General features: G+C 37.1%; 1 protein-coding gene across 1 annotated transcript; it reads right to left on the minus strand.

Moving 5' to 3' along the window:
• Positions 1-1737: 1737 nt before the first annotated feature.
• tnfrsf11a (tumor necrosis factor receptor superfamily, member 11a, NFKB activator) lies at positions 1738-18782 on the minus strand. Its single transcript, XM_073863693.1, has 10 exons — positions 18473-18782; positions 12430-12502; positions 11923-12048; positions 11686-11832; positions 11210-11297; positions 8700-8773; positions 7934-8041; positions 7792-7841; positions 6071-6788; positions 1738-2746 (listed from the first exon to the last, which is right to left on the minus strand). The coding sequence occupies exons 1-10, from the start codon at positions 18545-18547 to the stop codon at positions 2466-2468; spliced, it is 1740 nt and encodes a 579-aa protein (XP_073719794.1). The 5' UTR covers positions 18548-18782; the 3' UTR covers positions 1738-2465.
• Positions 18783-23660: the final 4878 nt, after the last annotated feature.

Genomic DNA, 23660 nt, shown 5'->3' on the forward strand with positions numbered 1-23660 from the left:
TGTTACCAAAAAGGTTATAGCAATAGCCAACAATACATTGTACAATGCAAAAATTACTTTATTACTTAATATATTTGTATTGTTTTCAGTAGAAATATTAAAAAAATTCTCAAATCCAGATGTATTTTCTTGATGAGCAAAATGACCGACAAAAACTATACAATTTAAGTGAATTTGTGCTTAAAACAAGCTAAATTATCTGAAAACTTTTAGATTTTTTTCTCACCCCATTGGCAGATATTTTTGATTGTTTTAAGTTTAAATTTACTTGAATTGTATATTTTTTCTACTGAAAGCAAAACAAAAATACTAAGTAAAAAGGTATTTTTTTGCAATGTATGGGTCAAAATGATGCAAAAATTATTAGTACACTGCAAAAAATGATTTTCACGAAAAAAATCTTTGTTTCTTAGTTAGTAAAAATATCTAAAAAATCCCAAATTAAGATGCTCCCTCCTGATGAGCAAAACGACCCAAGAAAATAAGTCTAGTTTTTAGACCAAAAATATGAAATTTAAGAGATTTTGTGCATAAAACAAGCAAAAAATTCTGCCAATGGGGTAAGCACATTTTTCTTGAATTTTTCTTGAATTTAGTGTTTAAGAAAATTGTTCAAGATTTTTTTGCTTACCCCATTGGCAGATTTTTTTGCTTGTTTTATGCACAAAATTACTTAAATTTTATTTGAATTTATTTATGACTTATTTTCTTGGGGTGTTTTGCTCATCAAGAAAAAGCATCTTAATTTAAGAATTTTTAGATATTTTTACTGAAAACAAGACAAAAATAGTAAGAATTTTTTTCTTGAAAATCATTTTTTGCAGTGTATATGAAGTAAAGATCATGTTTCATTAAGATATTTTGTCATTTTTCTATCATAAATAATACATAAAAAATATCATTTATTAGTATTATGTGTTGCTAAAGATTTCATTTGGACAACTTTAAAGGCGATTTATTTATTTATTTTTGGCACTTAGATTCCAGATTCTCTAATAGTTATCATAACAAACCATAGATCAATGGAAAGTTTATTTATTCAGCATTTAGATGATGTTTAAAACTCAATTTTAAGAAATTAACCCTTAAGGCTATATATATGTAAAGAATATTTATCATATCATAATTTATCATATTTATGCAAAAAAAGTTCATGTTACTGCAAAAAATTCACATGAAACCCTTACAAATCATATAGGTTGATCATTCTGTGCATAAAAACTACCACAACAAAAACATAAGGACCTTGAAGCTTTTAATATGTTTGTCTATATGTATATGTATTTCCCCTCTGAAGTTTGGAAACTGCTCTCATTACATAAGTAGTTCACTAGATGGCACTAGAAGCATACTACATGCTAGTCACGAGTAACCAAATGACCAGAAGGCTCCTTGCAAAACCACATTAAGATCAGCCATAACTTCCTGTTTTAGCAGACAAAACATAATTTTCCATGTTTGTATTGTTCCCGAAAGACCATCCCAACATCACTCATTATTCCAATCACAGCTAAACATCCAGCACACTTTGTTAAAATGATCACTTCATGTGCCTAAACTCTATTTGCGAGGATATGTTTGCATTGGGCTTGACAGCTGGTAGCAATTGACTGCTATATTTAAAGCTGTTGTGTCAACATAGGTTTTGCTCAAAAACTGAGGTTTTACCACATATATGCAAGCCATAAACATCGCTTAACTGAGTAGCTCTTTCATTCTCATTTAAAGGAAAGGATGTTCATAAAAACAAGCTTTATTTACAGTAAAAGGTAGATTCATAAAAAATCACAGAACATTAGCTTTCAATCACTATATACATTTTAATGCTTGTAAATAACATCCACGATTACATTATCTTTTTCTGCTCCAGTCAGACAGACTTGTCAGGTCAGCGGCACAAAATGGCACGATAAATAACAACAAAAAAATGATTGAACATTTACAAATTAAAGTTTAAATGTAGACATATTATCCCTGTAGCTTTTTAAACTGTTCTCCGCTTGAACATTCCCCCTAAAATGCTTCTCGCAATGAGGTACGGTTCAATTTCGCTCAATTTCAGAAAAAGGAGAGAAAGCGATCCCATGCTTTTGTTCTGGTGGCTTTCTCTGGCTTTAACATCATTGTGTTTGGCCCGGGTTTGGCTTACGGTCGCACCAAGCCACTCTTTAACTAGCTTTTAAACACAGAGTTTGTTTAAAAAATGAAGCATTCTCGGGTCAACGTTCTTGACTTTCACCGTCATCAAATCATTAACACATGCTCCACTAACATCCATGCTTACTAAGTACCCAATTTATATGATATAAATACATAGCTCAACAAATGCATAGCATTTTTCACGAAATAGCACTTTAGGCGCTGTACAGTAAGTGCTTATACGCCAATCAATAATCAAAAATGATACGACAAATATACTCAAATCCAGTCCTGTTGAAAAGTTTCTGATTTTTTTTTTGGCACCTTTACTTTTGGAGAGACCAATCATTGGTCACTTCCTGTACAGGTAGATGTCTCTGTGAAGGCCCGACCCCGTTCTTGCCCTGTGCCGTTGTGCTGGATTTAGGGTCACTTTGAAAGCTGTCATCGTTCGATTCTTCCTGAACCGGACAACTGAAGGGTTCCTCCGATGTCCCTCCACTACCCAGTGACGTCTGACTGACGTATACCACAATGACCTCACCACTAAAGTTCATTACCTGCCCGCTGGAAATAAAAGTAGTGTTGTTGTTTCCCGTCACTTGACCTGCCGAAAAAGGCAAAACATCGGTGTTAGCAGAGCATAAATAGAAACTGGAATATTTCCATGAACGAAAATTTTTTCCTTTCCTGTAGGCAAACTTAAACCATCAAACCTAAATCTATTTACGTCCGGTGGGAAGTTAAACAGGCAAACGTATTTTGCATGTTATTGTAAGCAAATGCATGTTATTCGATCATATAAGGAAGCTGTTTATACAGTGTGCACTGTATAAATAAAATCTGCACAATAATTTTACATACAGTAGCCTACTGTAAAAAATGTGACCCTGCCTGTGAAAACCCAGCTAAAGTAATTTTTTTTCGTCTTACATAATAAAAAAGAACATTGTGTAAAAATATAACCTTGACATTTTTTAATATAGACTGAGTAAGGTTTTGTCAAAGAATGAAATCAAACTTTGATTACCTTAAAATTAGACTTTAGCCTGGATTTTATAGGCAGGGTCACAAATTTGCAACCCACGTACGTATAATGAACCTAAAATATTATTTTTAAGAAGTTCAACTCTTTCCTTCCACTGCAAACTTTAACATGGGCTGACTGAGTGGTTCCTTTTTTCACAACATACCTATTCTAGACAAACAGACTATCAATGACTCACATTTCACACATCTTTTAGTCATTCACAGCTGGTTTAAAAGGAACCCTACACCCACTCTTTGCAGTGGCTGTCTGCCATATTTTCACAAACACTACTTACTGGAATGGACATGACCTGATTGTGCTTGTTCCAATTAATAATACAAAAAGATGATGGGCACCATTTATTTAGTACTTCCATATTGATATATTAATCTAGCTTGGTCCAACCACTCTCGTACATTCATTTCATTTGTACAGAGAGTCTGGCCACGCTCCATTGCAAAGCGTTACTTCCATTAAGGAGGGTCCTCTGTTGAAGTTTAAAACTATTTGATCTGCCCAGAGTCACTCAGGATCTGCCATAGGCGATCGCTAACGTGAGGTCGTGACGTATGTCATGGCCCGAAACCGGCCGGAAACAACAAATCCGAATACTCAGACCAACAAAACTTAGCAAACCTGGTTCTTGCTCCGGCTTTTACTTCTGTATATTCGGCAGTTTTGCAACAACGGACCGAATAGCTTTTCTGACGTCTTTCTCCGCTGCCATTACTGAACTACAACTCAAACTGACGCACAACCATCATCGTTCTTAGCCACGCCCCTCTGTTCGCTGATTGGACCTGCAGATTTTTGCAGGAGAAAACGAAACTCTACACAGCAGTGCTAGACGTAGTACTGAAGCGAAATGAAAATTAAGCTGAAGCACGTAGGAGGGCGGAGCCAGGCTAATATTAATCAGGGCTTTGAACCTGATTTTTTCCCCAATTGGTTCGTTTCGAACAGAAATAGTATTTTAACGTTTCTGTTTTTCGGTTCAACCCTAATATTGATGTTCCTGAACCTGTTATAACAAAAAAATGTAAGGTCCCTAACAGGTTAATGACGTTCCATGTCAGCTGTGGGACATATAAATAAGTTGGCTGATCATTAGGACATTAAACTTAAATTATTAGTCTACATAATTTTCCTTAAGGCTCTATCTTGTCATCGAACATTAAAAAAGGCTACATTATATAAGCGTCATAACTGTAATTCTGACATGCCTACATTTGTTGAGTGCACTTAAACACGCGCACGCGCACACACACAGACACAGACGAATGCAAAACGGTGCTTCGGGAAAAAGATGCAGCATAAACAGTCGTTTCACATAAAGTGAAAATTATCTTGTTTTTCAGTGCTTTATTCGCCAAATGTATGTTAATGGACTACAGTATGAGACACAGTAGCCCAACTCTCTCTCAAGTTTACACATCAAGGTCTTTGAAGGGCATAGGGATAATCACGTTTGATTGGAGTTGCACATTTAACCACATGTGCGTCTGTGCATAAAGAAAATTGTTAACTTTAGCGCCTTTTGCGGTTAAATTGTTTAAAATCACTTAAGTGTTAACATTAGCAAGCATTTGAAACACGTGCAACTTTCACCCTATTTAAATTTGCGTATTAATCCGCGAATCGCATGATAGCCGAACCGTGGGTCGTGATCTGTACGGATCACGGATCAACTGCGATCCGTTACACCACTAATTAGTATTAAAAAACAAACATCTTGAGATAATTGATAGCCTACAATATTAACCTCTTATGATTGAGCATTAAGGGGGTCGCACACCGGCAGCTCAGCGTCGCGCCGCGTCTAGGACAACTCGTATTGTAGGTATTGTAAACCGGCAGTGCACATTAAATAGCGCGAGCTTTGTCAGATAGCGTCTACTTCAAAATGCAAAATATACGTTAGCAGCCAATGTTAATCGTTACTGATTTGGGACAAATATGATGTTATTTAATGTTAAACTATGTGAGGGGTGCTGTGTGTGGCGCGACAGGGATTTGAGCAACTTCCTGAGTCACAGCTGGGCGGCGCGGACAGGCGCCACCTGGCGGCGTCGTGTGCGCATACTCATAGAAAACAATGTGTTTGATTTTTTTAGAACGGCGTGGCGCTGCGCGGCCGGTATGCGATCCCTTTGAGAGACTTGGGCTTGAGTAGGCTACTTGCTGGTGGCAAACTTCTCATTTCTCAGATGAGTCAATGACGACCGGAAGTGAACTTCACAGAGCCATATTAGACAGAAATCTTGTCAAAGAACGAAAAAAATAATGGTTTAAACCGGTTACCATTATCTTAAATAAACGTTTCTGTTCCGGAACATATATTTTCTGAAAGTTTCTGGTTTCGTTTCTGTTTCTTGCAAAACATCAAAAGTTTCTAGTTTTCATTTTTGTTCCATGAAACGGTTCAAAGCCTTGCTATTAATACATTTGGCAGATCAAAGTGATTTGCAAAAACTACAGGTATATACAGTATTGTCAAGAAGATTCAAGATGCTCCCTAAAGACACTTTAGCTCATCACACAACACATTTCCTGTATTTCCAAGTCCAGATACTGAGAAATAATTATTAATGTTCATTGCAAAAACCACAAGTCCAATAGTGGCATGTTGGTTTTTGCATAGCACTGAATATATATATAAAAAAAACAGGCGGGTCCCTATGTTGCATAATCAATTTACTGAAACAACTGCTACACACCTTGTATTACTATCCACCTATTACAGTAATCTGACTTTTTATCTTCCAGTCTTTCATCATATTTTTCCATTGGAAAACATTCATAACGATGCTTGCTGGTAAATCTGGCTTTGGTTTCCATGCTTTGCAGTATGAAGCAATACATTAAAATACCTTGAACTTTTTAGGAATGTGTTTTTTTTACCAGATGTGAGAGCCGCCTCTGAGCACTGGTTCTGGTACTCTGGGTCTGCATCCGGGTCGGACAGTTTGTTGTCATTGCTGTCGATCAGCGAAAGGCCCTGATCATTAGCGCTCACCGATGGCAAGGGTGGAATGGTGGTGGAGTCTATGCTGCAGCAACAGGGTTCATTTTGTCTGTACTGCCCTTCGACCTGACCTCTGTCGTCGTAAAAACCTCTAATCTCTGACATGGCTTCCTTTCCAGTGAAGTAGAGTTCCTGGGAACGCTGCAGATCTACGTAATCAGCACTGCCGGCGCAAGCAGGCAGACCTTCAGTAGAGCAGTTTTCACACAACAGAGGCTCTTTTAAACTGATCACTTGAACGTTTTCTGCTGAGGTATCGACAGGATCTCCTGTCCTGCAGGAGCAACACGTCGCGGGGCCTGTGGGTACCAGTTGACTGCAATCCTCGTTTTCGCCAACCTCTATGGGTTCCTTGGTAAGCACGCAGCTGCAGGAGCTGCCCGACAGCGGGGACGCAGGTCCACTCCCAGAATCCCCACAGGAGCTCCCTGATGATGCGTCAGCTTGGTCCTGGACTTGTTCCTGGTCTGTGCTAGTACAGGTTTCATCTGTAATGGTCAATGTGGTGCTGGGACACATGATTAGGGAGTCTGGGCAAATCAGAGGGCAGGTTTGTAGACTGTTAGGAAGGTGGTGTGACGGTATCACAGTCTCCTATGGAAAAAAAACATAAACATTAAATGGAGATAAGCTCTGTTACTACAGTACTTGTATCAAATAGACAGAAGGGCCAAAAGTCTGAGTTCAACTGTAGTATGAACTCAAATCTATGCAAAACCTGATGATTCTGGTTATCCCAGCTAGGGCTGTCACGATTATGAAATTTGGCTGACGGATAATTGCCTAATAAATTGAGATGATTATGCCGATTAATTGCCTGGTTTAAAGGTGCAGTGTGTAAATTTTAGCGGCATCTAGTGGTGAGGTTGTGAATTGCAACCAACGGCTCAGTCCACTTCTCACCTCTTGGTTTTGAAACACAGATAGAAGCTACGGGAGCCGCCACCGGACAAACATGCCATCATTGGAGACAAAAAAGTTTGTCCGTGAAGGGCTTCTGTAGAAACATGGCTGCACAAAATGGCGGCTTCCATGTAAGGGGCCCTCTGTGTATGTAGGTAAAAACGTCTAATTCTAAGGCAATAAACACATAACGGTTCATTATGAAAGGTCTTTATACACCCCTGATAATTTAGTTTTGTATATTATTTTGCATTTCTGTCAAGAGATCCTTCTAAAAATTACCCACTGCACCTTTAAGGGTTTTGGCGATTATGACGATTAATTGTCTGTTTTGTTGCTTTGACATTTAATTCTCATACATTTTTTTGGTTGTTCATGAAATAATTTTCACACACTGTTGTGATTATTTAAATTAAATCTTTCGCAAGGTTCCTGGCAGTAAATATCAATACACATAACACATATTTAAAAGTAATCTGATACGGTCTCGTTTATACAGGCGCTGCAGCTCCCCCTTGTGTTTTTAGAGAGATGTGCAATCATTGCGGTGATCTGAAATCATTGCGATATGGTCAAACAATCGCGATGAGATGATTATTTAATTGTTGTGACAGCCCTAATCCCAGCATGATTCATATAATTTATCAGATAAATGTTTTTTTTTTAAATAAAGATATTTAACATTCATACTCACTTGTTGACTTCTGCTTCCTTTCAGGTTTTGGACACATGTGCGAAGATTTACTGGGGTGTCAAAGAAAAAGCTTTAATCCACAACATAGACAAGAATCTATCTCAAAGTTTTATAAACCAATTTATTCCAGAATAAAATTTACCCGAGAGGAAGTTCATTTTATCCTTACAGCAGAACAGGAAAAGCACAACCAGAGATATCACTATGACGACAGAGAGGATGGCCACCACTACCCAGGGTGTCAAATAACCTGAAAGAGTCACGTCAAATAGTGATGATGAATGACCAGAGAATTTTAACTGTCTCAATTATGAAGGTCATCATAGTGTCTGGTCTGAGTTTTGCACACTATTGCACATTCACATCTAATGAAGCCATTTGAATGAGTGTCAAACATCTTGAGCAACAGCCAAAATAATTGTATTAGACATTCAACATCATCCAACAAAATTCCAGCTTCCCACATTTTTGACCAATGAGTTTCTGCAATTCCAGGGAACTCATGTACTGACGAAATGTTTATCTTAAATGCACGATAAGTTGCTTTGGATAAAATGTATGCAAAATGCTTAAATGTACTACTGTACTATAATGTAAGGCCGGAAATATTTTTTATTGATAACTCCAATTCCAAGGGACTAAACAAAATGCAAAATAAGGGAAACAGGAATAAAGTTACAAAAAATTCCATGAGAGTTAATTTTTTTTCTTAACATTTCCAGCCTGGAATCATATTTAAAATTTTGTGATATTTCCTGGTTCACCTAACACACATAGTATATTCCACACACATCTGAATCCATCTAATAGTATTAGCAAGTACCACAGCACTTGAAATGACATAATACAAATGATTTCAATATCCGTACATTTCCTGAGGTCACACGTAAACATGTTATACAACCTACCGGGGGAATGAAGTCCACACACCACATCTGTCGTGGTGCTTCCTGGCTGCTTCTCAGTCTTGCCAATGGCCTTGCAGTCTGTAAGGGAATTAGACACATTAACACATGGCGACTCGAAAGCCTGGTCACTTGATCAATCTCAATTTTCTCTGCTAAAAGTAACTGCAAACAAACAACAAAGCGCAAAGAAAATGGGATCTTTTTAAAGGAAGTGGTGGAGTAATTAATCATAATACCACAGTGCGGTAAGACTGCGGGGGCTTTAAAAAATGACTGAGCATTCCCGAGACCTTCTCCAGACAAACAGAGTGCCCGTGAGAAGGAGAGCTGTGACTTTGAGTTCGGTTAAGAAGCAAATCTGCGTGTGTGAGTCAGAGAACAACCATCTTTGTGGAATACACTCCCAACTGTTGTTAAACATGTGAAGTTGTTATTGTATTGAGTTTTCTAAATCAAAAAGAACATATGTCGGTCTATAATCGGTATTGGCAGATAAAAGCACAATTGGATATCAGCTAATTGTTTGAAAACAGCCGACGATCATGGAAGATTATCCCGGCAATCAAACAGGATGTAAAGATGGCATAATACTTTAAAACAAGGAGTAAAAAGTGCAAAATATCAATATCTATCTGTATAAGTAGAGATCATTCCAAGCAATCGAATGTCGGTATGAGCACAGAAATTTTGTATTGGCACATCCCTAATTTTTAGAGATACTCAAGTCTGTCCATTTTCTTGCAGGCTTCAACTGACCATTTCTAACTGTTATTTTTTAGTAGAGATGCACCGATACATCGGCCTATAATCTGTATTGGCAGATAATAGCAATATCTGACATCAGAAGACTGTTTGAAAACAGCCCACGATCAGGGCAGATTATATCCTGGCAATGAAATGGGATGAAAGCATTGCATAATACTTTGAAACAAGGAGTAAAAGGTGCAAAACTATCAATTTCCATCGGTATAAGTAGAGATCAATCAAATATCGGTATCTGCTCAGATATTTGGTCAGCACATCCCTAATTTTCAGAGACACTCACTCTGTTCATTTCTTGCAGGCTTCAATTGACAATTTCTAATGGTTATTTTCAGTAGGCATGCACCGATATATCGGCCTATAATCGGTATCGGCAGATAAAAGCATTATTGTACATTAGCCGATTGTTAAAAAAACAGCTGACGATCAGGACAGATTATATCCTGACAATCAAATGGGGTGGAAAAATGACATAATACTTTGAAACAAGGAGTAAGAGGTGCTAAACTATCGGTATGTATCGGTATCAGTAGAGATCATTCCAAACAATTGAATATCGGTATCAGGACAGAAATGTTGTGTTGCACATTCCTAATTTTCAGAGATACTCAGTCTGTCAATTTTCTTGCAGACTTCAACTGACAATTTCTAATTGTTATTTTTTAAAGTAGGGTTGCACCGATATATTGGCCTATAATTGGTATCGGCAGATAATAGCACTATCGGACATCAGACGATGATCAGGGCAGATTTGATCCTGGCAATTAAATGGGAGGGAAACATGGCATAATACTTTGAAACAAGGAGTATAAAGTGCAAAACTATCAATATCCATCGGTATAAGTAGAGATCATTCTAAGCAATCGAATATCGGTATCAGCTCAGATATTTGGTCAGCACATCCCTAATTTTCAAAGACACTTACTCTGTTTTTTTCTTGCAGGCTTCAATTTTCTAATCGTTATTTTCAGTAGGGATGGATCAGTATATCGCCCTATAATCGGTATCGGCAGATTAAAGCATTATCGTACATCAGCTTATTGATTAAAAACAGCTGACGATCAGAACAGATTATATCCTGGCAATGAAATGGAGTGGAACAATGACATAATACTTTGAAACAAGTAGTAAGAGGTGCAAACCTATCGGTATCTATCGGTCCTTCCAAGCAATTGAATATCGGTATCAGCACAGAAATTTTGTATCGGCACATCCCTAATTTTCAGAAATACTTAGTCTGTCCATTTTTTTGCAGGCTTCAATTGACAATATCTAATGGGTTTTTTTTAGAAGGGATGCATGCACCAATATATCGGCCTATAATCGTTATCGGTACATAATAGTACTATCGAACATCAGACAGCTGTTTGAAAACAAACTATCGGTATTAGTAGAGGTCATTCCAAACAATCGAATATCGATATCAGCACAGAAATTTTACATGAAGTTTATTTAACTAAGTTCGGGAGGAGCATGGTCATGTGATCCAACCAATCAGTGCAAAGAGGTGCCTATAAATAGCAGTCCCTCACCTCTATCCCGTGACAGATTTTTTGCACCCATCACCTCACTCTCATCTAGTTTCATTTATCCCAGTTAAAGGGGGGGGGGTTTACTCTGGGTTCGGGCTAAAATTCGGAGCTCGGAGCCCTCTCCTCGGACAGCACGCCAAATATGCTTTATCTCATTCCCTATCGATTACACGTTAAACTCGTGAAATCGGTGCATCGCAAATTTTCTGAGATACTCAGTCTGTCCATTTCTTGCAGGCTTCAATTGACAATGAATCTGAGAATCCATACTGACATGGTGCACAGGACGCTCTGTCTGTTGTTTCTTAAATAAAGAGAGATAGAAATCATTTAGACAAAACTGTTCTAAAATTAAAGATGCAGATGTCTCCAAGTCCAATTCAGTGATCATAATGTTTCTTTCCAACTGGCACTAAAGCTTCGGTCAGACCACACAGCTGAAAGAGCCACAAATTTACTGCGCTTTCAGTTATGAGTTCAGCTGCATTCATTTTAGTATTTTGATAGAAGAAGCAAAATAAATGCCTAACGATTAATGAACTCTCCTTTAAACCGCTAGACAAACAGGTTTCCAAACCTCCAAAAGCTAAAACACTGTTTATTCAATATTCCTCCATATGAGAATTACATTACAGTTTGAGCCCACAAGCAATTGTCTGTGTTAAGTGTGTTGAGTCACAACAGGCTCTTACCATCTCTCACAACACCTTCTCCTGGAGGGCATTTCTCAATCGGTTCGCAAAACTCGCAGTTGTACACAGAACAGTGGAAACCCTGTTTGCACCGACAGGGTACGGCCGCCGTGCGGTTGTGTGGACGAGTACGGTTGAAGCCTTTACCTATAATTAGATAGATAGATAAAAAATCAACATTGCAGAAGTAAACAGGATACATCATGTGAAAAGATCAAGTGATGATTCATAACTGACCCTCATCACAAAACTTCTGAGGGATGCATTTCGTGTCACTGCTGATGTCCGGCTGGTACTCATCAAGACCACAATAGCGGCAGTCTGTGACTGAGGTGGCAGTGCAATGCTCGAAAACATATTCCCCTGCATTCAGAAGAAGTTTTGGCAATCAATTAAAGACATGAGAACAGATCTCATTAATTAGTCTGTGTGGTTTCAGTTATGGGGATTAGCTTATTTTTGGCCAGTACATTAACATTGCAAGACAAAGAAATCTGCATGTTTTTTTAAAGTCATTTTAGGTTATAGTTCACGTGGTTGTTTGTGGACCTCTTCCTTTTTCTCTACTTTTTCTTCTGCTTTTCAATATGGAAAATGGGCAGTATGGGTTTATATCTATTTAAACCGGACCCTGTCTTCACACGCAAGTGACGCAACACTTAAACCACTACCAATGGAAAGTTTGGGTAAGAGTCTTATCCATGGTACAATTATCTGGTTCATATGAATTAATACTGTACCCACCTTGTTTACATTTTTTGCAGCACAACCCTTTGTGCTCATACTCCTCTTGATCACAGTTTACGGCCAATCCTGTCTGAAACAAATGTAACACAAACGTTATACAGCAACATGCCACATCATTACTAGAAACATAAGAGTATGATAGACATTGCAGGGAATTTTTGTCCATCAGTGATAAGACCCACCAAGATTTAAATATAGATGTGTATCCATATTTGCATGGTTTTAGTATGTCTAAAACCCCCAGATAGTAAAAGATCAGGTTATAGGTCAAATCTAGTGTCATCGGAATATCCAAATCTTCTTCGTTGCATGTTCGTTTTTATGGAACATATGTGACCCTGCCTACAAAATTTAGTCGTATAAAGTAATTCTGAATTGGGGGCATCAAAATTTGATTTTACATTAATTTCAATATTGGCATGACCTAACTCAGTCAATATTAAAGATATCAAGGTTATATTTTCACAGAATGTTGATTTTTGAAATCAGTAATCACAAAAACACTTATACAGTAGCTGGGTTTTCACAGACTGGGCCACATATGTTTGCTGCAGTACAAACACACATAAGCAGGATCAAACAACAGCTGGATATTTTCTTACTGATGTTTGCAATTACTTTAAGCCATATGGTCCCACAGTAATTTTAGGGGTTGTATGAAGTCAGTTTCCTCCCAAAAAAACATCCTAATTAGAGATGCACCGATATATCGGTCAATAATCGGTATCAATATAGTTTATAAAACAGACCATAGTCATGCCCGATATATCCTGTCAATCAAATGAGAACAGGAAAATGCAATGAATTTGAGCTTTGTGTATAGAAAATGTAAAGAAACATTACTAGTTTAATGGTCATTATATGAAGAAAATGTAATCTTCTGAATTAAACTATCGGTATCTGCAGATATCAGACTGAAAAATCGGCTATTAATATTGGTGGAAATTTTCATATCGGTGCATCTCCTTTATTTTTGTCAAATGTGTTTGTCCTGTTTTTTTAAATAAACACCACGTGGTTTGATATTTCATTATCTAACACCATGACATTTATACATTTAATTGTGGCTTTTGGTTTTAAATAGTCTTTGGTAAAAAAGTATGGCATGCGGACCCAATTACTGTGGTCATAATGATAATCTTAATACATAAGGTTCATCTAAGTGTTAAAAACATCAGGGAAGAAAAGAGAGAGTAAAAGTGAGAAAGTCTATAATGGGTGATATTACTCAACTCACAGCAGTATGTAAGAAGAAAAAAGAAAATAAAGCACAAAACACCACCCACATCCCTTCAGATACCACAAATGCATTCCACGGTTTAACAGCAGGGCAAAATTAAACTCAATCCTCTAATTTAGTGCAAATATGAGAAAAGCCAGTAGTCACTCATATAAAAGACAACATGAAAAGAAAATAGTGCCAAGCTCAGCACACTGGCCTCTTGGTGGAGGCGAGGGCCTCAGGGTTGTAGAAAAGACTTGGCTGAAATAGTAAATATTTCTTTGTGCACCATTAAAATAGGTTTGAAAATACTACAATTTCTTTTTGCAGAGCACAGTAAAAAATTACATGTATTAAAATCAGCACCATAGGTAATTGTTAAATATTTGTATTCCAGCCAACATACACAAAACAGGCTGTATTTTGAAATGAGAGAAATGAACATGATTTATGAATGATAAAAACAATGCCCCCTAAATGTAAAAAGCAGAAGCAAACATTTTCCTATGACCACATCTAGTCTTATTCCAGCTTCATGGGATCGTTCATGGATCAGTGGATTTAACCATCACCTCAAAGGGAAAAATTCTTGTGTATCATGGAAATTCACAAGGAAGGACGACTTTATCAGATTTGATGAAAAGGATATAACCTTTGCCCAAACAAGTAACTTGTTAAGCTTAGTGTAACAACAACAAAAAACAGGAAAAAAAACAATTTTATTCAAATTCGAAAACAGGCTGTCAGCGCTGCAGATTATTTTGGTATTCAAATTAATCTTTGTAATAGTGTTTCTTATGAAATTTCAGAATAAAAAATATTTTATCACGACTTTTACAGCAAACTGATTATTTTAAAAATAATGCATTCACTTTGTTTTTGTTAGAACTTATCAAAGTTACGGGTTTGATTGTAAGGGTTTTTCTTGCTCTACAGAAAGACCCAAAATCTTTTTGATGGATGTATGAGATGACAACACAGGAAACCAACAGGAATGTCCAGAAATCATTCCCGATCTATCTCCATATGAACATAAGGGCAAGCTCAAGGGACACAACATATTTTCATTGACTAAATATATAAGATCATGGTCAGTTACGCCCTGAAAAAATTATAGCCTATGTTAGAAAATATGCACCGAACACGAAATGTCTTTTTCTCAGTGAACATCACTATGTTTAGCTGTGTGTACGATATGTTCAACTGTAAGTTTAATGACTTTAGGCTTAGTTCATTGACTCTGAGTGCAAACGTAGAAGTGCATTTGTAAAATAAATTGGCAGAAATAAATAATGCCACAAGTATAGTTTTGCATAATACCTAAACTATACCTAAATGCTACTAATAAATTATTTAAATAGAATTACAGCTTTAGGGTGATTTTTTAATTTGTATAAACCTATGTTATATGTAATATGGCTTTAAGCTGTGGTAGGTAAACAACCACAACTTAGCAAGCCAATTCAAGTCAGTTACCTGAAGAATGCACTAACTATATTTACTTATAATTGAAAGTAGAAAGAAAATGTTTAATGGTTTTAGAATCAAGTTTTGGGATACACAGACATAGTTTTTTATATTTCTTACACCTTGGCAAGCTCAGGCCTGCATGTGATGCAACAAAAAACAAGTTTACACTTTTGACCTGATAGACCGTTAGATAACTTAGACAGCTGGGAGACTCATTTACTGTCTGTCTGAATGAATGAATGCATGAACAAATTAATGAACAAATAAATAAATGAATGAATGAATGCAAATGTGTTGATAAAAAGGTATGCAAGAAATATAAAGAAAACCAGAATTACATAAGAAAATATAGAATGAATCTAATATAAGAGTGTTTTAAAATGAAAACTACGGAAGCCTTAATGGCTATGGCTAGATCAAAAAGCTCATATGTAAATCTACGCTGCCAAAGTTGTATTTTAGGGAAGCAGGCAATCTTGCCTGTTTTACAATTCATCATTTATATTAGATGACGATCACATTTATATTTGGGGGAAAACTTCAAGTTGTTCTGTAAAAAAAGCTCACGCGCAGCTCACTTATGGTAGTTATCATTAAAAACTAGGGCTGTCAATAGATTAAAATATTTAATCGCAGTTAATCGCATGATTTCATGAGTTAACTCGCGATTAATCGCAAATTAATCGCACATTGTTATCTGTTCTAAATTTACCTAAATGTAACACTTTTTAAGATTTTAATGCTCTAATCAGCATGGATTTGGATAATATATATGCTATATGCAAATGTATGTCTACAACAGCCTGTTTACATTTTCAAAAGAACCATCAGCCATAGTTTTAGAAATGTTTTTGCCTTTAGAAGACCTTGTTCTTTCTCCATTTCTGTTTGCTGCTGCATCATTTGTGACCTGTGCTGGCAAATTGAGTTGGGATGAGCAAATTTTCAAAAATGTGTCATTTGTATTTTAACATTCTCTATTAAAAAACTTGGACCAATTGTTGGAATCTGACAAAGCATGACAGAACTATACCTGTTAATGCAGAGCAAAAACAATATCAATATACATATATGTTTTTCTTTTATTGTTTAATTTTGACATTGAGACAGACCACTTTAAGACTGTAAGATAATGCAAGGGTTTAATATAAATGACACAACAGATACTTTTCCTTAACAGTTAAAGGAATAGTCTACTCATTTTCAATATTGAAATGTGTTATTGCCTTGACTGGGAACTGTTGAGTCATCCCTCTGTCATCTGTGTGTGTGCGCGTGGGCGCTGGAGCGCGCTGCGACGCTACGATAGCATTTAGCTTAGCCCCATTCATTCAATGGTACCATTTAGAGATAAAGTTAGAAGTGACCAAACACATCAACGTTTTTCCTATTTAAGACGAGTAGTTATACGAGCAAGTTTGGTGGTACAAAATAAAACATAGCGCTTTTCTAAGCGGATTTAAAAGAGTAACTATGTTTTGTGGCGTGGTAGCGCTTTTGGGAGTACTTCGACTCGCCTGAAAAGTCCGCTCCCCTTCTCACTCTCATAATGGGAGAGGGAGGGTGTTGCTGCGCCGAGTCGAAGTACTCCCAAAAGTGCTATTACGCCATAAAATATAGTTCCTCTTTTAAATCCGCTTAGAAAAGCGCTACGTTTTATTTGGTACCACCAAACTTGCTCGTATAACTACTCGTCTTAAATAGGAAAAACATTGATGTGTTTGGTCACTTCTAACTTTATCTCTAAATGGTGCCATTGAATGAGTGGGGCTGGGCTGAATGCTGTCGTGGCGTCGCGGAGCGCTCCGGTGCTTGCGTGCGCACACACGGATGGCAGAGGGATGATTCAACGGTTCTTGGTTGGGGTAGTGACATGTTTTGGTGTTGAAAATGAGTAGACTATTCCTTTAACCAAACATTCACTTCAGATATAACAGATTATAGGTCATACCTGCGTGAATTCTTGTCAAAACAGATATTTTTAAACCTGTAATTTTGTGTTAGATGTCTATATATATCGAGCCCAGTCTCCTGAAGATGCGTATAAATAGCACGAAGTGTCACGAACTCGTGCGTTTGTGTGCATGCGCTTCAGACGTCTGCGTCAGACATCGGTTTTGAGCCTTGTCACTCTTAATAACTCTTTTAACATCAATCAGATCAAGAAAGTCCTGCGGTCTATTTTCTATAATTTCTGAATGCTTTTTAAAACGAAACTAAAAAGTGAAAGAAGACGCATCTTAGCTTTATATGGATTTGGGACGGTACACCTCACAGAAAACGTGCAGATAAAGAAAACTGCACATGCAGAAAACGTGCATTTTAGATGTTTAATGACCATTTAGAGCATTGGATTCGCTAGACGAGAGCTAAATGTTCTTATTTTTATGAAAAGCTCCGACTCATCTAGACAGCGCCAGTCACTTGCTGCGTGTCAATTCATCCAGCTGTGGGTCAAACAGAAATTGCGTGTTGCGTTAATCGCACGTTAATAAAATTAGTGCCATTAAAATGAATTTGCGTTAACGCGTTATTAATGCGTTTATTTTGACAGCCCTATTAAAAACACGAACGAAGCATTGACATTCACTTTCAGATGGAGTTTCCCTTAAAAGTGAACAACAATTACATCTCTCACATTAAAGGAGACACTAAACTACCTACCTAGACAGCAGCTTTGGAATGATTTGGAGCCGATGCCCCCGAAGTGCTGTTTTGTCATGTTAACTAGGCTTTGATACACAGCAAATCTAAGGTAGGTTAACGCACATAACTGTTCCCGCTGAAATCCCTGACATAAAACTGTTTTTTGGTTTAATGTGTAAACCCAAATAAGTAACCACAAATTGTCTCATTGGTGTAGCATAACCATGCTAACTTACTTGTAGTTTAACTATGATAATACAAATAATTACTAAATTTGTAATTTAATAAAACCATGGTTATTATGAAGGGAATTGTGTAACGGAGTTTGGCATTGGTAATGAGAAGGAGGGTAACTATTTCCAGTAAACAGTGCAAATAAAATCGCCAAAACAAATGTGTTTATCGCTCTACTTAAATGCCTAACTAACCAAATGACCAATACAGTAATATTTAATATAAAATAACCACATGGCAATTGCAAAACAAAAGATGTGCTTGACTTCACGCGGCGCTGCGCAGACCGGACAGCTTATGATGACACTGCTTGAATGCAGTGCCGCGAGAGGGATTGGAAAGCAGATTTTTCGAATCGCTCTCGCGGTACTTCGATGTCATAAGCCGATCGGTCTGCGCAACGTGAAGTCAAAAACATCATCTGCTTGCGATCTAATGTACTTTGTTAAGAATCCGTAAACAACCTACCTGTGTGCATAGTGCAAAAACCAAGTGCGTGATCCATCCCTGAAATATCCAACTGGCTGAAAAATTCAGTCTCATTATTGTAAACTTTAAACGACGCCCCGACGAAACTGGATTCAGTTTTTCAGTGTAAATGTATTGTCCAGAAAAGTTGTGCTGTCAGTGTCAGCTGTAAAAGATGAAGGGCAGATGATGAAGCTCCACACTGCTGCGCTTCAGTCTCATGGATCATGTCCCATGATGTTCAGTCACCCCTCGACTGGCGCTCTCGCCCTCTTTCCACAGCACTACAGTCATGTGCGAGCTGCTCTCAGTCTCTTACACGCTCCGCCCAGTTAACAAAGTATTCATACGAACACCTGGATAGTCATCACTGTTGTTTACTTTTGTTACAATTGTTTGAAAAATTATTATTTAAACAGTAATTTCTGAGTAAAATGATCCTTTAGCTCAGTGGATGGAGCGCATAATATATTTCAATTTACAAAATAAATATTTATATGTTGGAAAAATATATTTTTTAACATTCACTTCAGTGAATTGAATTAGAAAAACAATTCTACAGATAGCAAATATTTCATTTTGTAAATTCATATATTTCGTATGTTGACATGAAAGTCACAGTAAAAGTCATACATTGAATTGTTGCAAATTCAAAGTAGATACCACATAAGGAATAGAGTCTAAATCACATTACAGCACACTAGAGCCCGACCGATATGCATTTTTTGGGGCCGATGCCGATACAGATATTAGAGATTAAAAAAAGACCGATAACGATATATCGGCCGATATACATTATGTGCATATTATAGTACAGTACACATATACTACAGTATATTATACTACTACAGTACTGTACATAGAATACACTATATACATTAACAGAATATACTATATATAAATACTTTTTGCAATGATCACTTTATGATCACACCACAAATGTGGTGATCAAACACTTAAAATGACGTGACAAAGACATGTAATATAGGCAGGTGTGTTTTACAAGTTAACAATAAACTTTATTATCCAAAATGATTCTGATATAAGTGCACAAAACAGTAAATTTGACTTATTATAAATAACTTTAAAACACAAACAAAACAAAATACATATAACTTAAACCATTGTCAGTTTTAACGAGAATAATGTTATATTGGGCTTATTTTAAAAAATGGAAACTTATAAAGTCATTGTTTATTAGCTTTAGAGTAAGTTATGGACTTCACAAATTAATTAAAAACTTACCGTTAAGACGACAATGCTTGAATTACTGACAACATACTGATGTAGGCTAATGTTTAATGTACTGCACAACGTTTTTATAACACGAACACACAGTGTTCTGCCGGGACTTTAAACTTTTATCAAACTAAAGCGTCTGCTCTCCGCCTCTTTTATTTAAGAAAGGGTGTAAAGTTGCGCGAGCTTATTTAATCAATTGCTTTGAAATGAGCATGTAACAGCACAAGCAGCTGTACTCCCACAGACTGCGCATCAGTTTAAGCGCGTCCTTTCTCCGCCTCGCGTCATTTCTTCCGCTTGCGTTTGAAACAACTCGCAAGTGGACAAAAAAGACTGATTAAAACCACCAAATGTAAACAGGAATGTGTCTCTCTCGTCCACTTATAATCCAATCGACCAAAGCGCGTCTTAATACCAGGTGTAAAATGTTTTGAAGAAACCGCGTGACTGCCGCGGCCGCCACCTGAACTGAGAGACTGACTGAAGTGAAGGGGGTGGGGGATTGGCTGATGTCACTACAATGAGTGACCTGAGTCGCCATTAGCAACCAATAGGGCGCACTCTGCTGGACAAACAAGTACTTACATCTTTCAAAAGCATTTAATGTGTTCTGTAAGGAACGTTCATATCGGCTTCATATCTGCGGCTAACACGCCGATACAGATATATCTGCGACATGCTCATATCGGCCGATAAAATCGGCAAAACGATAAATCGGTCGGGCTCTACAGCACACATTAAAAAGCTGATATATGAAGCCTATCTACGTTTTTCTTTTCCTTATCTTGCTTAACTGTCAGCATACATAGGCTATTTTTCATTTGGCACCTGTCTTTGGTAATCTGGGTAGATGCGTTCTTAGAATAAGTGCTTTTGTCTGAAACTTTGCCAAAGGTTTCACTAATCTACAATCCTGTCGCTTTCAAGCCCAAAGCAACCATGTCCCATTATTACATTACTGCCTGCTTTGAATAACAGTCATCAGTAAAGCTGAAGGGCATGTTTCGGCACCCATGCACTCTCCTTCATGCAGCTATTCTATAGCCCCGCATGCAAATTAGGTACATGTTGTCCTCCTCAGTTCCTGGAGGACTTTGAAAAAGTTGCTTTGACAGGCAGTGTACAGAGATGTCACAACAGACCAATTGTTATTTCAGAAAAAAACTCATCCAACCGGACTCAAACATGGTACTATTAAGTAATAACCAAGTAATAACCGAGAAATATCAATTATTAGTGCTTCACCATTAATACAGTAACATCTGCAAAGTGACAAAACGTATTGTAGTGACATCATAATATTCTTGATCTGGGACATTGTTAAAGGAAAACACCACTCCTTTTCAATATTCTTCTATGTTCTTACCTCAACTCAGATGAATTAATACATACCTTTTTTTTCAATGCGTACACTTTAATCTTTGTACAGCGCTTCTTGAATGTGTTAGCATTTAGCCTAGCCCCATTCATTCCTATGGCTCCAAACGATTTTTTATTTTGTGCCACCATACTTACTTGTGTAATGTAACAGTCTTTAAATAGGGAAAACATGGAAGTGTTTTGTGGCTCCTAAATTTATCCCTGTTTGGAGCCATAGGAATGAATGGGGCCAGGCCAAATGCCAACACATCCACGATGCGCTGCACAAAGACCAAAAGTGCACGCATTGAAAAAAGACAGGGATGTATTAATTGAGGTAAGAACATAAGTGACATCATAATATTCTTGATCTGGGACATTGTTAAAGGAAAACACCACAATTTTTCAATATTTTACTATGTTCTTACCTCAACTTAGATTAAGTAATACATACCTTTTTTTTTCAACGCGTGCACTTTTAATCTTTGTACAGCGCTTCTTGAATGTGTTAGCATTTAGCCTAGCCCCATTCATTCCTATGGCTCCAAACGAAAGTTTTATTTTGTGCCACCATACTTACTCGTGTAACTACTCATGTAACAGTCTGTAAATAGGGAAAACATGGAAGTGTTTGGTGGCTTCTAAATTCATCCCTGTTTGGATCACTGATCTATATAAATGACTGGATTGCGCATAGAACGCTTAACGTAACAGCGTGAGGTGAAGCCAGCACAGAGTTCGAGCCGCCATCTTGGAATACCCAATCGGCAGATGGCGTCATTGACTTCCATTCAAAATCATGTTTTAAATTCACCCGCTTTACAGCGTATCAGTCATGCAAGATTATTTTTAGGATATGTGTACGTAAATTAACTGTTATTTCTGGTGTTATTTGCAATGTTTATGCTTAATCGGGCAGGAAAATGGATTTATAAAAAAACGTTAAGGTGAGTGTGTCTGCTGCGTTCTGTTAATGACACGGGTATAAATAAAGTTTTTTTTGACATTCAGCTATACGGTCAGCGTTATTTCTCTAAAAAAGTTAGGTAACTTGTAAGTTTAGATAACATAAAACCAGCAAATTATTGCATGCACATACGGTACAAAGTATGATTATTTATTTAGATTTCAGATTGAGCACGTTTGTCATTAATACTAAATATGCTGCGGTCTGTCTGCTGATCTGATACTGTAATGAAGATGAATGTATAATAACTGATTAAAAACTAAAATGTACAACTTTTAGTAAATAACTATGTACATGCTTAGGACGTTTGTGTTGTAATAATGTACAGGGTAACTTCAGATATAAAAACGAAGACTAGTAAAGTGATGTTTTATCATTAAAATCTGATCGCGTCCATTGATTTAATAGAATGTTTGGGTATACCAACATGGCGGCGCGGTGGCTTTACAGTTGTGACATCATGCGCAATCCAGTCATTTATATAGATCAGTGGTTTGGATACATGAGAATGAATGAGGCTAGGCTAAATGCTAACACATTCAAGAAGCCCTGTAAAGATTAAAAGTGCACGCATTGAAAAAAAGGTATATATTAATTCATCCAAGTTGAGATAAGAACATAGTTAAATATTGAAACATGGTGGTGTTTTCCTTCAACCTGTGTGTTCAGAGTCTATAAGAGAAACCCAGTTTGGCTCTGACACTCTCTTAAATGCATTAAGTTATAATTTGCCATCAAAGTGGATGCGCATAGGCTGCAATTCATAATTTTAATGTTTGCTGCCTTGTTATACAGTGCGTGGTCAACAAGGCAATAGAAATGAAAACAAGGAGAGGCAGAACGTTCTTGTGGTTCAATCTGCCTCTCTTTGGCTCTCAAAGTTTGGAAAAGTTCCTGATTTCTGACTCATAGTCTTCTTCAACTCTTGCCCTCCCTGCACTGTGAGTAACTTAATTTCCACACATACTGCTGATCACCTCTATGTTGTACATGGATCACAGGAGCACCTTTTTGTAGGTTTATATTACAGTAGATTTTATGCAAATAGCTCCGTTAGAGCTCTGAAGGTTTCTTATGCATTATATAAAAGAGAAAAAAAATGTTACACTAGGTAAACACAAAAGTTAAAGATTAAAATTAATATGCAAATTTTGTTCACCTTGAGTCAATAAAAGGACTTCTGTACAATCAAACAAAGACGGTAACAGATTTAGTAGATTTAAACTAAAATTGCCTCATGGCAACTGATGACCATGTGATAAAAAACATTTATCATCTTCTGAACTTTGAAACATTTTCTCCTAATGTAGGGGAAAAACAAGTCTGAGCCTTTGAAGTGCTTGTTCATTTTTGAAGGCCATATGTTTATTGTAGTAACACCTGCTGCAAGTTAAACTAGGGGCCACAGTTGCGTTATACGTTTAAGGGCCATGCAGTATATAAACTGACATGAACCCTATGAATGAGGAAGTGGGACAAACAATATGCTACTGTCATTTGCTTAAAAGGTACTCAAGTGCAGATATTACTGTATTATGATTGTTGTAAAGACTGCTGTTGGAGGGATGACTAACTGAAAATCCACTTTATCCAAGAGATCAAAAAACAACAACTACTTAG

This window comes from Misgurnus anguillicaudatus, chromosome 25, assembly GCF_027580225.2.
Source record: "Misgurnus anguillicaudatus chromosome 25, ASM2758022v2, whole genome shotgun sequence".
NCBI lineage: Eukaryota > Metazoa > Chordata > Actinopteri > Cypriniformes > Cobitidae > Misgurnus > Misgurnus anguillicaudatus.